Source organism: Physella acuta, unplaced genomic scaffold (genome assembly GCF_028476545.2).
Source record: "Physella acuta isolate Inbredline_101_S28 unplaced genomic scaffold, ASM2847654v3 ptg000073l, whole genome shotgun sequence".
In the NCBI taxonomy this organism is placed as follows: domain Eukaryota; kingdom Metazoa; phylum Mollusca; class Gastropoda; family Physidae; genus Physella; species Physella acuta.
The window spans coordinates 76,783-92,589 of NW_026731593.1; the positions used below are offsets into that span (position 1 = coordinate 76,783).

The 15,807-nt window shown below is 32.4% G+C and overlaps 1 protein-coding gene across 1 annotated transcript; it reads right to left on the minus strand.

Annotated features, from left to right (window-relative positions):
• Positions 1 to 7,238: 7,238 nt before the first annotated feature.
• LOC131952828 (kelch repeat and BTB domain-containing protein 4-like) lies at positions 7,239 to 7,763 on the minus strand. Its single transcript, XM_059315713.1, has one exon. The coding sequence runs from the start codon at positions 7,761 to 7,763 to the stop codon at positions 7,239 to 7,241; it is 525 nt and encodes a 174-aa protein (XP_059171696.1).
• Between the last annotated feature and the right edge of the window lie 8,044 nt (positions 7,764 to 15,807).

The following is a 15,807-nucleotide window of genomic DNA, read 5'->3' on the forward strand; positions in this document are numbered from 1 at the left end:
AGGTAAGACGTAAACATTTGTTAAAATCTCTCTTTTGTTTCTTTGCTCGATTTCAATGCATCCTTTTACTTTCCAAAACGATACAGTAAAAGGTGTAAAACGGCGAAAACTGTCAAAAAAAGTGTTTATTTATCAAGCACGATTACAATATTTCCTCTTTACTCTGCTTACGAGAAAGTCTAAATGTAGGTTTATATGAGTGACTTATTTTAAAGTCGCTTGTTTTTAGCGCAATTTCCATTCTGGAGAATTGCGTTTATTAACCCGTCATTTCTGGATGTATGAATGTATGAATGAATGTGTGTCCGCAGCTTTAAGTCGTATCTCCTCCTCAACGAAGCAATATCGAGGACTGGTTCCAAAGCAATTATGTTAAGCAAGTTTCGAGGATGAACATAGGCCAAAAAATTCCGAGTTTCTTTCATGGATTTCCCTGAAAAGCCAAAAAAAACTCGAAAAAATGCAGTTTTTGGCCCATAACTTGGCAACCAGACAACTTAGCGACTTGAAAAAGGTACCAATCGATTCCTGCCATAATTTAGAACAATATTGTCGAAGAAAGTTTTCAAAAATATCCTTTCGTTCGGTCACAATTTTTTTTTTTAATTAATTAAAATTTGGACCGAATTAGTAGGCATTTTTATCCAACCACACCACACGCGTAATCACGTTCAATAGCTGCGCCATCACGTTCAATGGCTGCGCCATCACGTTCGGTAGCTAGGCGCGCAATGGTTTTTAGCCATGTAACTCTATTGTAAATAAAACATGTAATATACTGAAAAAAACAATTTAATAAAAAACGTTTTAATAACTAACCAATGGTTTTACTAACCCTGCTCTTGATTTACGCTACGACAGAGCTATTTTTAGATAATATAAGGAAATTGCGCTTAAATGTCACTAGACTTTTTAATTAACTTGTTTCTTTCTTTTTAACATAAAATAAAAGATTTTATGTTAAGTATTACTGTTCGCATTAAATCTTATTATGTGTCGGTATTACAATTATTGACTACCATACAGTTATTATCATTGTAAAGTTGATTTCACTATTACCGTTGAGAATGAACAATATGTATAACCATACTATTAATTATATTAATTGTATTAATTAATATTAATATTAATTGTATTAATATATATGTATGTATATATATATATATATATATATATATATATACATACATATATATATATATATATATATACATACATATATATATATATATATATATATATATATATATATATATATATATATATATATATATATATATATATACATATCAGTTTATTTGATTCGATATCTCTTCTTTTTCTTTGTTCTTTATTATAATGTGCCATAGAGCCCCTTGGCTCAAGCTTTTCTTGACGAGTTACAGTCACCATCTTGGGGCTTCTGGTGTAATCAATCAAACGCTTTCCTGCTGGATCACGTCGTTCTTGTTATAATTTGATATATCTATATATATAATTATTTTCGTTGACAAGACGCTGCAAGCTGACTATCTAACCATCCTCCCGCCCCATCCCTTGCACTCCAGGCATGCGAAACAGACCATTTCGCTATCACCCAAAACCCCACCTGTCTGGTGAGCTGTGGTTCACCCAGTATGTTTACAATCGTAGAACCGGGTAGAATTAGTGACGGCAAATAGAGCCAGATCATTCAGATCTTTAACGATTTGAAACTAAGGGAGGTAAGAAGTTCTGTTTGATCTTTTCATCGTCGTGTGTAAACTGTTGTCACGTACGGCTAGTGTTGGTAGAGGGTAGTGTTGAATTAACAAATTAGTAATTTTTTTAACAATGCCAACCATATTTTCAGTAATTGTTTTTCTTGCAGAAATAAAACTTTTGTCACGAGGTAATTGTGATGGCTTTTATTGGAAAAAAGTTTATGGTAAATAATATGCAAATGTTGAAACTTTTGACTACTAAAAAGGAAGCTATTTTTCAGACCGCGTAAAGTTCTTTCAAAAACTTGTCGTGACAAAAGTTTTAATGTATACTGAAATATAAGCCGTTAAAGTTTGATTTCTGTAAATGCATAAATAATAAACGAATATTCTTATATAAACCAAAAGGGGATGGCAACTCGGGATATAGACATGATTTTAATCCATTTTAGTATCTATTGGATACCTTTACTAATGTTTAGGAAGAGACCCACGCTTTTCTTTATAGTAATTTAAATAGTAGTCTTTTGTCTACTTTTTAGTGCATTAGTACATAAAAGCTTGTTATTAAAACGTTTTTTATGATAAAATGTGTTAGCACTCCACATGTTTTTATTTAGTTTCATCACTAAAAACCATTGGGCGCCTATTGAACGTGATTACGCGCTATTGAACGTGATGATGCGTGTGGTGTGGTTGGTAGAAATGCCTACTAATTTGGTCAAAATTTTAATTCATAAAAAAATTAATTAGGCATCTAATTAAGTCAAATTTAATTTCAGATTGCATTGTCTTCATGTCTTGTCCCACGTGCCAATTGTGAACCGAATCTGTCAGTTAGAAGTGTCCGAATTTTCGCTCCAGCGTTTCGATCTAAACAGACTGATGACTAACGACTGACGACAGACAGAGAGGGTGAGTTAAATAAAAGCTGGTAAACATTTTTCATAAAAAAATGTTTTAGTAACAAGCTTTTATGTACTAATGCACTAAAAAGTAGAAAATAAATTATTTAAATAACTATAACTATAATAACAATCACAATCGAGTTACATGACTAAAAACCATTTCGCATCTATTGAACGCGATAACGCGATTTTGCCGTGATAACGCGTGTGGATAGAACTGCCTACTAATTCGGTCAAAATTTTAATTAATTTATAAAAAAATTAATTAGGCATCCAATAAAGTCAAATTGAATGTTAGGATGCATATTCTTCATGTCTTAACCCATGTACCTACTACGAACCGTACCTGTCAATCGCTCCGGCGTTTTGATCTAGACTGACGACAGATTGTCGACAGACTATCGACAGAGGAAGTGAGTTAAATAAAAGTTTGTAAAAAAAGAATAGAATCTCGTAGAAAAAAGAATTGAACACCAAGTAAACTCAAAACAAAATGTGAACAATAGATGCAAATAGTATTTGTACTTTTATAAATTTATATGCGTCTTTTGAGAAATCAGAAATTGCAAAAGTTTTTACTTTTGGTAAAGGGAAATTACTCAAAATTTGACAGGAGGCAGAGAATTAGATCTTTAACTTACATGTGGAATTGTATGTATCTATCTGAAATAGTACTAAAGTTATGGGCTTTTGAAAAACATCAAAGCAGAAAAAGTTCCAAGATAACTTGAGTATCGTTAAAGCTATGTTGATGAAATTTCATACATAAGTATTATATCAAATTTGTAGATGCATATTAACTTTTGTGTAATTTCCGATAAACGGAAGTGGAACTGTTTCAACTTTCAGTCCGTTCAAAACAGATTGCCTGTTGTACTTTTATTGTATTTGGTAGCTTTGTATATTTTTTCAACTTTAAAGCTTCGCTATTTGAGGAATATTTGATATATTTCTATGCTATTTATGGTCAGAATAAAGATGCAATGATCATATGGCACTAAAATCAACTGGCGCCATGGTAATTTAACTATTGTGTTTCACAATTTACTGCTCAAACATATACAATGCTGGTTGCTTCGGGAGCCGGACGTTTTCCCAAAAGACACATACCCGAATGCCGATTGCCCGAAGGCCGATTTCCCGAATGGACACTTGCCCGGTTGAGACAAATGCCCGAATGGACACTTGCCCGAATGGACACTTGCCCGAATGCGAAAAAGGCCGGAATGGACACTTGCCCGAATGGACACTTGCCCGAATACGTCAAATGCCCGAAGGCCGAATGCAACTTGCCCGAAGGCCGTTTGCCCGAAAAATGTTAATATTATATATTACCAAATAATCATTCGCAATCAATTTAAAATTTTGCACAATATAAACTATGTCCATTCGTGCATTTGTCGCATTCGGACAAGTGTCCATTCGGGAAATCGGCATTCGGAAAACGGCATTCGGGCAAAGGGTCTTTTGGGAATCTGTCGTAGACCCGGTTGCTTCATATTGAACTTTCACACGAATGAGAATTAACAACAACCAAAGTATTGTTTCTGGGATATTTATTGTCTTTCATACACGTGTAAAGTTTTCCATCAAATGTGGCTAATTTGAAAAAATGTATAACCATTATACAAAAGCGCCACAGTGTTCAAATTCACTACAGGCATGATGTATGGCAGATGTTCGCAACTGCCTTTGTTTATAGTGTGTTGTCTCATACAATATAGCATCCATTATAAGTATTCGAACAAATTTAATAATAATTACCAATTGATGATTTCGGAAATTTTCCAAAAGTGAAGTACTCACTAATGACGTTCTAACAGACTCTAACCTATTTGTTAGCTGAATGATTCTTTTGTTTGATCAGACGTATTAGATAGTTCTTTCAATGCTTCAATTGCGGAATTTTAGGATTCCTTTAATTTCTGCTTGAAGTGTGTTATTCTCGCCTGTATTATCACATGTCGCTACGTTAATACAGTCTGCGTTGTCATCAATTAAGTCCATATTAGAAGTGTTACTTGTATCACTATCATAACTTTCTGAATTATCTCAATAAGAATCTTTACAAATTAAACACATTCTTTTCATAATTTCCTATTTCGTTAGCTTGTCCACATACTTCCATATTGTAATCAAGTTATCCTCTGACAATACTTTTAATACTTTTAATACAAAGTGTTCACAATCTTGTACCATACATTATATCCGTAGTTGATCCGCCGCCTTCCCTATGTCCATAAAAATCTCTAACGTTAAAATAACTTTTCCAGTATACATTTTCTATTGTTCTTATTACACTTTGAGACCAATTGTATTCTCCCATTATCAGAGTGTGTTTTTTTAGATTAAAAAAAAAGATACAAAATAATAAATCGCATTCGTGAATTGCTAATACTGTATCTGATTTTTAACACTTTGTTGTATACGCATCGATAAACGTAAAACATAAAAGAAAATATCTTTTTCAATATGCATTAAATTAAGGGAACAAGATACCCATGTTTTCGATAAAATTTTAATTTTGCTCCCCAAAATTTTTATTTCTTAATTCGATACTAATACCTTTTATCTCTCTAACCCGAAGATTTCGGACTTTTACATCTTACGGTTATCCGTTTATTGCGATGTGAAACATGGTACCCCCCGACAAGTTTTCACACTACTACGCGGACAGCGGCTATCTTCGAGCGGGTATTACATGTATTTATGGCCCGCGAGGCACCATAAACTTTACAGCAATCTAAGGGCCAAGCACTCGTGTACCCGCTGGTGTAGTGACCTTTTCTTTTGTTCTAAAAATAAGTGGGATAGAAGTTGTTTTCTACAAAGTAAAATTCTACATCAAACTCCATATAAGGGCATGCGCGTAAAAATTATGAAGGGAAAGAGATTCATTTATACGCTTGACAAATCATATTATAGTACAGTAAATCAAAATAATTCACGATAGGCTGCAACTAACCACGTGTGCTAGGCAGCCATCTTGTTTCTAGATAAACAAAACAATCGCCTGTCTCGTTTGTTTACCTCATTTGCGTATACGCTTCTATTTGTTGTTTTAAAGTTATACAACAACATTGATTTAGTAATTGAAACGTGGCCTAGAAATGCACTGTTGATTATCACTGGAACAATATTAAACACTGTTTCGTACGCTTTATATAAGCTGAAACAAAGCGTCATGGACATGACTATCAGTTTGAAGAATGTACTGTCCATCCCCTTTACCCCCTTCATTCCCTTCTCGCCATTCAACCAACGGCCGGTTTATAATCTAGTTACGGCATGCTGTGATAGGCTTGAACGCGTTCATCAGGCTTTACACAGGACTGTATACGACACATGTGTTAATGTGTATGCCCATCTCTCCGTATAGGGTGTGGTAGCAACGAATGTAAGTACTAGTGTAGATTGTAGTAGATAGGATAGCTGAGAAGCATTCACTTAGATTGTAGTAGATAGGATAGCTGAGAAGCATTCACTTAGGCCCTGTACTTGACCCTATCTACACAGATGTGTTATTCGCGGTTGAATGAACATTGGGAATCTATGGCTCATCGGTTCTTCACGCACTATCCAGCGGTGGGGTGGGGTGGAGGGGGCGTGTCTAGCCTCAAGCGTTGTACCCAGTGTTGTGTTGTAGGCTATTATCATAAGGCAATAAACTTGTGTAAGCTACAATTTGAGTAGAGAAAGACATTGTTTTGAAGTGAGAGGACCGGCTAACAAACAAAACTTGGTCTGGTTTGAAGATAGCTGTTCTGAGAATACCGCTCGATTGATAGGATGTGTAATACTTAATAGTCATACATTCATTACCTGTTGTATACATATTTTCTGCTTACATAGAAAACATCTGTCTAAAACCTACAGCATAAATCAAAGCGTATTTTATTAGACAAATGGTTCTTCCACATATAACAAGACGTTTTTTTCTGTTTTCTATAAGAGAAAACGCACCGTGCCTTTTCCCGCTCTTCTTTTCACGTTTTCTCAACTTTGCATTTTTACTCAAAATTCAACATTCAAATCGCTAAGGCTTTGGAACCCTTTGTCATACAAGAATAAAACATTCCACGTCGTGCATTCAGCATGATACCATCTACAAAACTACGTTTGTATATTACGTTTACTACAATACTTTAGGAAATATTGATATTTATGTAACACCACCCCCTAATTTTTGCACATAAATTTACGTAAAAATTTGTATTAAAAATTGAGTACAAGCTATCGCAATGAGTAAACGTAGAAATGTATAGTTTGGTTTGAGAAATCTAAATCTTTCATCAGCTTTTTAAAATCTCTTATGGGAACAAAGCCTTAGCGATTTGAAAAGGTGTTAGTTTTCACACCTTTTCGCGGTTTCCATGGCAACCAGTACTGCTATTGACGGCTATATATTATTTTTGTCTTTAGTTTAACAACTATAATTATATAAACTTATTAAACAACCAGAAATGTGTTAAATAAAAAAAAATTTTTATCCGTGGTGCCTATCTAATATATGTAATTTATAAGGAAGATTGGTGGAAAATTTTGTGGAATTAGCTTATCGATTTTAGGTCTGTGTTGTGTTTATACATTCTATTTAAAACGAATGTTTTACATTACAAAAATTTATAGAAAAGCAACACATTACCTATTATTTCTTTTCAATTGGCAACATAATATTTTTTGGGAGAACAACTGGAATAAAATTAGAACAGGGAGAATTATTGCCCCAGTACTGTATGTCGTGAAAATAACCTTCAAACTGTAACTTGTCCGCCAACTTCCATATGTTCACAAGGTTGTCTTCTGACATTACTTTTAATGCAATTTTTTCACAATCTGCTATCATAAATTCTATCTGTAGCTGATCCACCGCTTTCCACAAGTCTATAACATTTTCCAACGTTAAAACAACTGTTCCGGAATAAATTGACATTAAAATATGTTGAAATGTTTGTTCTGATATTCCATTTAGTGTAACACATCCATCATTTGCTTCCCTCATTTCACATCGTAAGAGTGCTCTAAAGAAATCTGAAGACGTAGCCAGAACAACTCGGTGACACCGAACCTTAACATCTTCAACTTCTACAGTAAAATCCAACAATTCATCTTCTAGTAGTAATCTTTCTAGATTTTTAGTAATGCAATTGGACCTTTTATATACTATGCCCATTGTTAAAATTGGAATGACTCTTTTTAAAATAAGATCAATTCATGTAACACTTGAAACAAGATGTGCAATTTTTAAAATATATAAATGTGGTAAATCTGCTCATTAAATGAAAAGACCAGCAGAATCTGAAAGACAACATCGATTTTAAAACATTAATTTTTTTAACAAAAGAATTAAGCTAAATTAGAAGAATAACTTTTTATTAGACCGCATACATATGTAATGAAATTTAATCTTCATTGGCATATAAAAAAATATAAACTAGTTATTTGTAAAGGGCAGTGACTTGTGTGCTAATAAAGTTGGATATATCCGGCATTGCCAGGGTTAAGGAAATGTATTGCTTTTCCAATTGAGTATCAATAATCACATACTGACGGCTGAGAATATCACAAATAACCTTAACTATAAACTAACTCTCTCTACAATCAATCACAATCAAACCAAATGGAAACACAAACACAAACGCGAACACAAACGAATACACAAACTCCAACACACACACAAACGCAATTACTCAGAAAATAATGCAAATATAAAAGCGAACATAACACATGCTGTTGTTGAGGAAGGGAGTTTGTATGAGCAGTCTACTTGGATCCTAACTTGAAATTGTTAGCAATGTTGAGTAAACCCGAAATCCCATAAAGAAATAAGTCTCCCGTCTATTATATTCGAGTTGTTTGTGACCAGTGACTATTGGTAGTGGAACGCCCACAATAATAGTATGAAATGTGAAGCCCTCTCATAGCGACTAATGTTATAATGTGTGTTTGATTAGGCATGAAGGTGCGAACAAATATTGTTATGGACGAATGTTGAATAAAAGAAGATGTGACGCGGTAAGCAAGAATGTGAAGTTTAACTGTAGGATCGTTGTTGCCGGGGAAAAAGTTTAGGTCGAATTGTTCTTGTTGTCTTAGGATTAGGTCGTGAATGTAGTCGAATCTTACTATCGTTTGTTCAACTCGTCGTTGGAATTATTATAGTACAATGAACAAAAAAAACATTTAAACCGTAACTTACCCTGCACTGATAAATATAAAAGAAAACAACCTTTTATTGGTAACTTAGCAAAGAGATATAAGATATGAAATATAAATATATAGTAATTAGTAAGCTATAAGCACTGTATATTGCTTGTATAAGACTTTTTGTATAACAAGATATTCAATGAGGCCTACAGCGTTTTAAAAATGTAAGAAATAAAAACATGAAATTTATATTCCTCCTTCAACACGGATGCTGTTAAATGAAAGAGATACACTTTGTTTCTAAAGTTTTATTTAGGTGTGCAAAACTCCGTTTTTTTTTACTTAATTGTATACGAAGTATATAGGATATATTGTAATCGTGCAAAAAATGTGTTGTTATGTAGTAACTTTTCAGCAATTTCCGGTAACCGGAAGCGGAGCGTATTAAACTTTCAAAGTTCTCAAAACCCAAACAGACAATCAAAAAAACAACAAAAAATAAATAAAAAATACACGAACATGTAAACAAACTTGACTTTTAGTAGTATATAGATGTCTAGAAGATAACATAAATTAGAATCAATGTAAAACAAAACTTGTGGTATTTGATCAAATACATGGCGTAAAATGTATTGAACGGTAAATTAAAAGTATAAAACAAAGTATAAAACAAAGTATAAAACAAAGTATAAAACAAAGTATAATTGATTAAAACTATCAAAATGCAATCACAAGATCGGGTTTATCCGATATAGTAACTAAGGATATTTATTTGATCTAAAACCATTATCACTATTTTGCAAGGTGAATCAAGTTTGTATTAAATCACATAATCAAAGACGAAAAATAAAACAACTGATATTTTTTTTTATTTTATTTTGCGATGACTTTTAAAACTACGGTATTAAAGACAATGATGTGTATGTGTTAATTGTGAAAACTGAGAAGCCGTATATGTTATGTTATTCCAAAGATAAATATACATTGTTCTTTTCAGAGATATATTTACATCATTTTAAAATAACGAATGTCTGGAAGTTAAATATAAATATTAATAAGTTTAACACAAAGCGTGTGGTGTAAACTTTATTGAACGGTAAATTAAAAGTATAAAACATAGTATAAGTAATGGAAAATATCAAAATAAAATAATTATTTTCTAAGAGTGGTCACGAAGTTTGATGTCACCCGATGTAAGCACTGGCGATGTCACCTATCCACTTCAGCAATTATACATTTTTGATTTGGTACAACCAATCTTCACGCCATTTATTCACTCCCTACTGTGTGCCATTCACCTAACTATACTACACTTTACATTTTAATAATAAAATTAAATACCCCAACGACACTCTGTGTATTCAAAAGAATTACTTATTTAACAATCGTATCAATAGTACTAACATGTAAACGCTATTATCAATTTCCTAGCAATAATAGTTAAATCAACTTTAAAATATTACCAGCATTGCAGTACAAATACTTTTTAAACTAATCACCTTAAAATAGAAATTTTAAAAACAAAGAAAAAAACACATACATATACTTAGATTTTTTGGCGTTTGAATTAAGTACCTAATAAGTATTGCTACAGCATCCAGTTGCAGAGTTCTACACTTAAGTCGAGCAACTACATATTTTCTGACCACCTCTCCCTGTTCAGTAGCTGTATAACAACCATCTAATAATCCCAAAACGTAAAACGTGTATCGGTAACATAACATTCTGAGCATGCGACCTACAAAAATTCTGCCGTACGAATATTGCATCAATTTTCGTGCACTTTATTTGCTTTGTATTATTCCATATATTAGTAAGGTTTTTTTGTTTTTTTTAAATATACCTTTTTTAAATAATGTATTATAAATAAATAAATTATATATAGAAATTATATATAATTACGTATATATATATATATATATATATATATATATATATATATATATATATATATATATATATATATATAAGTAAGTTTAGGGTCCTCTACACCAAAAATTTAGCATTATTCGTTATTTGAATTCCACCCGATCGGAGAGCTATTAATTTCGTACATATGTATCCAGTAGCGCCAACACATATTACTGAGTAAATGTTGGGAAACAAAAGAAACAAAAACGCTACATAACTTTACCAATCGACACAAAACACAACCCCCACCCTCACCCTAATCTCAATCCCTTTCCAAAACGCAATAACAATATTATAGAACTACTTTCTAATTTTTGTCAGAAAGGAAAAATTTCATCTTTTGGTAGAGTAACTGGTATAAAATTTGAACATGGGATTCCAACCGTACAGTATATTATTTTGTTAAAGTACTCTTCAAACTTATTCAGCATATTTTGATCAGCAGGTTCGTTCGAAACTACGACAAACAATTTTTTCTTGTAGGTCATTGCACCGTATACATTTCTCCTAAAAGTCCACAATCTTCCCAAAAATATGAATGTGACTTTTTCAGCTGAATAGTTTATGCTCCACAAACCTCCAACAGTTTGTAATACATAAGTAGTGTTGTCATCACTGAAACTTATTATGTGTTCAGCTGGTCCATTCAATTGTTCTAATTCTGTTAATTTTTTTGTTAGAATATCCAGCTGATGAACTGCAGTTTTCTCTTCACCATTGACGGTAACAGAACTGAAAATCAGAATAATTCTTTGATAATTTATAGCCTGTTGTATTTTTAATGTCTCTGGTAGCTTTGTAAATTCTTCAACTGTTGGTTTACTGTTTTTAGGGTATAATTGATAAATTTCACTAGAACATTTACTAAGAATAAAGATACACTGTTCATATGGCACTAAAATTAACTGCCGTCCTGGTATTTCAGCGATCTTATTCCAAGCGGTTCTACAGAAAACAAACAGACAGCTGTTTGTTTGAGACACGTCTTTAACACCACTGGCGTACAGATAAGAGTCAAATACAACTAAAGTTACGTCCAGAGGTATATCGCTACAGCGTACACATTTGTAAACCTTATGTTCACATGCAGAGACACATTTAAAATCACCATTTATTATACGCACAACACCGTAATGCTCCCATTTACTAGAGGATCGATGTATGGCACTTGTTCGCCATTGTCCGTGGTTATAATGTGTTGTCTTATACAATACCGCATCCATTAAAATACGCTCAGCTTCTTTGTTGTTGATTATCAATTGCTGATTTAGCAGATGTTTCAGAAGTGGTGTACTCACAAGACACGTCCGCACAGACTTCAATAATGTTGTCAAGGCTTGAGTTCTGTGACTTATTTTATTCAACGTTTGTTTATGGACTGCAATAAGACTTTTACCAGATTCATTATTAGAACTACTTTCTTTTGAAGTGTTATGTTCTATGAAAGTATTAGCGACTTCTTTTTCACCACTGCATTTTTCTGCTGGCACATACTCAACCCACTTTAGCACTGTTTGTATGACCCAGTCTTCGTTTTCTACTTTTAGATCCCGAGAATCAATCAATTCATTGAAATCTTTAACTTCGAGCTCAATTATAGGCTTTTCGTTCATAAGTAAGCCAAAGTTATTTAACATAAAAGATTTTGAAGCATTCAACACTTTTTCGGATTTAAAAGCTTTAGCTGTACTCACAACGTTTTCAATGTTTTCAACAGAAATGGCCTTTGCAGCGAAATCCTCACAGTGTGTAACAATAAAATCTATCTGTAGTTGATCCGCTGCCTGCCATATGTCTATAAAATTGTCTTTCGTCAAAGGTACCTTTCCAGTATACATTGACTTCAAAATGTGTTGAAATGTTTTAAGAGAAATCCCATTGATCGTTACACAACCCTCTTTAGCCTCCTTCATGTCTGTCATTAAAAGTGCTCTGAAGAAATGTGACGACGCTGCCAGAAAAATACGGTGACATGGCAAGGAAACGTCATCAACCTTGACAGTAAAATCCAAAAAAATATTATCCAACAGAAGTTTTTCTGTGTTTTTCAGAATAGTTTGAGAACTGTCATATTCAAAATCCATCATTGAATTAAAACTTAGAAACTGAAAAGCATCTGCAAGTATTGATTTACAATTTTTAAATGTACTACCTGTAAGTACTAAAGTAAATAACTTGTCTTAAATTAATACAGGTAAACATGAATGTACTTTCATTATCTAAGCGCAAATATATATTGCTTTTTCATTAGTGTTGGAAAAGTGTTTATAAAATTGCCAATGGCTATTTTTAAGTTAAAATTATTTTTTTTTAAACGAACGTCTGGAAAATGAAAATAGGTGAATACGATTTCATTTTTTTTCAATGCTTGTACGTGTGTTTATTTGTATTTTTGTGGATTTATTGCAGTCCGTGAATTTCGATTATAACCATTTTCTAAAGCAGCGATGTCGATTAAAATTTTCAGATACCATACTGTTAAATTACAAAGTAAGAATATATCATTTTTAATCTAATTAGACAATACTAAATTCCAACAATAAAAGGGAAGACATCAGGACAAATTACAAGAGCTAATCGCTCGCTTAGCTAGAGGAACAAGGAGAAAAAATGATCACTGCTAATTGTTTTTTTTTCTGCGAGTCGACTACAGACTATGAAAGGTCAGAAAAATGTATGTTAGAGATCGCAATCTTACTGTAGGGTTTTATCATATTTTAATTCGTATGTGGGGTTTTTTTCGTATTTTCTATTGCCTATTTAAAACAGAAACATATATACTCTGGTTTTTGTTTTACAATATTTATGTTTTTATTAATTTTATTTATAAAGGCCTTGACATAAAATGCATCTAACTAGGCCTAAATGTAAGGGATTGCGAGGAAGTGATCAACGACTTGAGTAGAATTTACTAATTTTAAACAGTTTACGTGTAGAAACTGAAAAGGGAATCTCAAAAGCTTTTTTTATTATTGCTACTTCAATACAGGAACAGTTTTAGAATTCAGGGAGTCGCTATAAGAGAAGAGGGGGGAGATGTATGTAATATGTATTTAAGTGAAACGTTTGGTATATCTATAAAAGTAAAATAATTATTAGTTTATATTTTTAGCATATTCCATAATAGTAGACTAAATAATTTTAAATAAATTACTTTTAATGTGTTTTTCCTATATATATGTATAAGTGTTTTTCCTATATATATATAAGTGTTTTTTACTATATTAACTTGTTATACATTTATTAAACTAATTTATTTATGTGTATAATTGTTTTTCTATCGTAAAAATGAAAAAAAAAAGTTTGAACTGTAACTTACCATGCACTGATAAATATTAAATATAATAATTAACCTTTGTTAATTAAGCAAATAGATAAGATAAGATATAAGATCTGAGCTATAAATATATAGCAGTCAGTAAGCTATATGCACTGCATATTGCTTGTATAAGAATATTTGTATAAAAAGATATTTAATGAGGCATATTCCGTTTAAAAATTTTAAGAAATAAAAACATGAAATTTAATTTCCTCATTCAACACGGGTGCTGTCAAATGGAAGCAACACAATTTTTTTTCTAGAGTTTAGCTTAGGTGTGCAAAAGTCGGTTTTTTGTTAAGATGCCACTGAATATAAATTTTAGACAATAGTTATAATTATTAGTATTATTACTTCTCTTTTTTTACTTCCTCGTTTATACGAAGTATAGAGAAAGTCTTGTAATCGTGCAAAAAAAATCGAGATTTTTACAAATCTCGACGTTTTACATCTCACTGATAAGGAAAAACATAATTTTGCAATCTTGTCCGTATGTCTGTGTGTCTGTGTGTGTGTGTGTGTGTCTGTGTGTAAACACGATAACTTGAGTACCGTTACAGCTAGATTGATGAAATCTCATATATAAGTATTTTATCAAAATCGTAGATCCGTATCAACTTTTTAGCAATTTCCGATAACCGGAAGTGGTACTTTTTCTACTTTGAATATTTCAAAAGCCAATAACTTAAGTACTATTTCAGATAGATAAATGAAATTTCACATGTAAGTAAAAGATCTAATTCTTTTCGTTCTGTCAAATTTTGAGTAATTTCCGTTGACGGGAAGTACTAATTTACGCTATTTCCGATTTCTCAAAAAAGCATCTAAATTTATGAAGTACTAATAATATTGCGCACCATTATGCACATAATTGTCAAAAATATTAACACCTAGCCTAAAATCAGCATATAACTAAAAATCCAACCTTTATTTTATCTGAATCGTGACAGGTTTTACCTGAGAGTATGACGTTACCTACCCATGCCCCTACCCGGTCATTAGCACCCTGATCAATTACCTCTTCTCAATTACCAAACTACAAAAAAAAAAAACATATTATACCAATTCATATCCTTTTTTCATCATTATCTTCTCCAAATGCCTAACCCTGCTCCTAACCAAAACAAAATTCTTTTCCCGAAAATACCAGATTTATTTCAGGTGTAATAAAAAGCGTGACAGTTATCCCCTACTTTGTTTTAATAGATATAGATAATCAACCTTAGAATATAATTACGCAACTTGTTAACCTAGTTTAAGTTAATCATTTTTAAAATTAGGGCAAAACGCTTGTGAACAAGTCTCCACTCTAGACAAAACCTCCGTGGTAAAAACATCACCTGTGATGATATCACCTGCGGTCAAATCATCAGTAGCGTAAGCAAGGGGGGTTAGGGGGGTTAGGGGGGTTAAAACCCGTCCCATGGACCCCTATACATATATGTATATATGTATATATATATATATATATATATATATATATATATATATATATATATATATATATATATATATATATATATGTATATGGTCAAAGCCACGCTGTGGACAAATTACATATGGTCAACCACTTATGGTCAAAGCCACGCTGTGGACAAATTACATATGGTCAACCACTTATGGTCAAAGCCACGCTGTGGACAAATTACACATTATCAACCACCTATGTTCAAAATTACGCTGTGAACAAAGCGAACATGATCAACCATCTATGGTCAAAATTACGCTGTGAACAAAGCGCATATGGTCAACCACCTAAAGTGAAAATGCCTGTGGTCGAAGACCGTGTACCGAAACAACGTATGTCAACAACATCTATATATATAATTCTCTTCTGGTA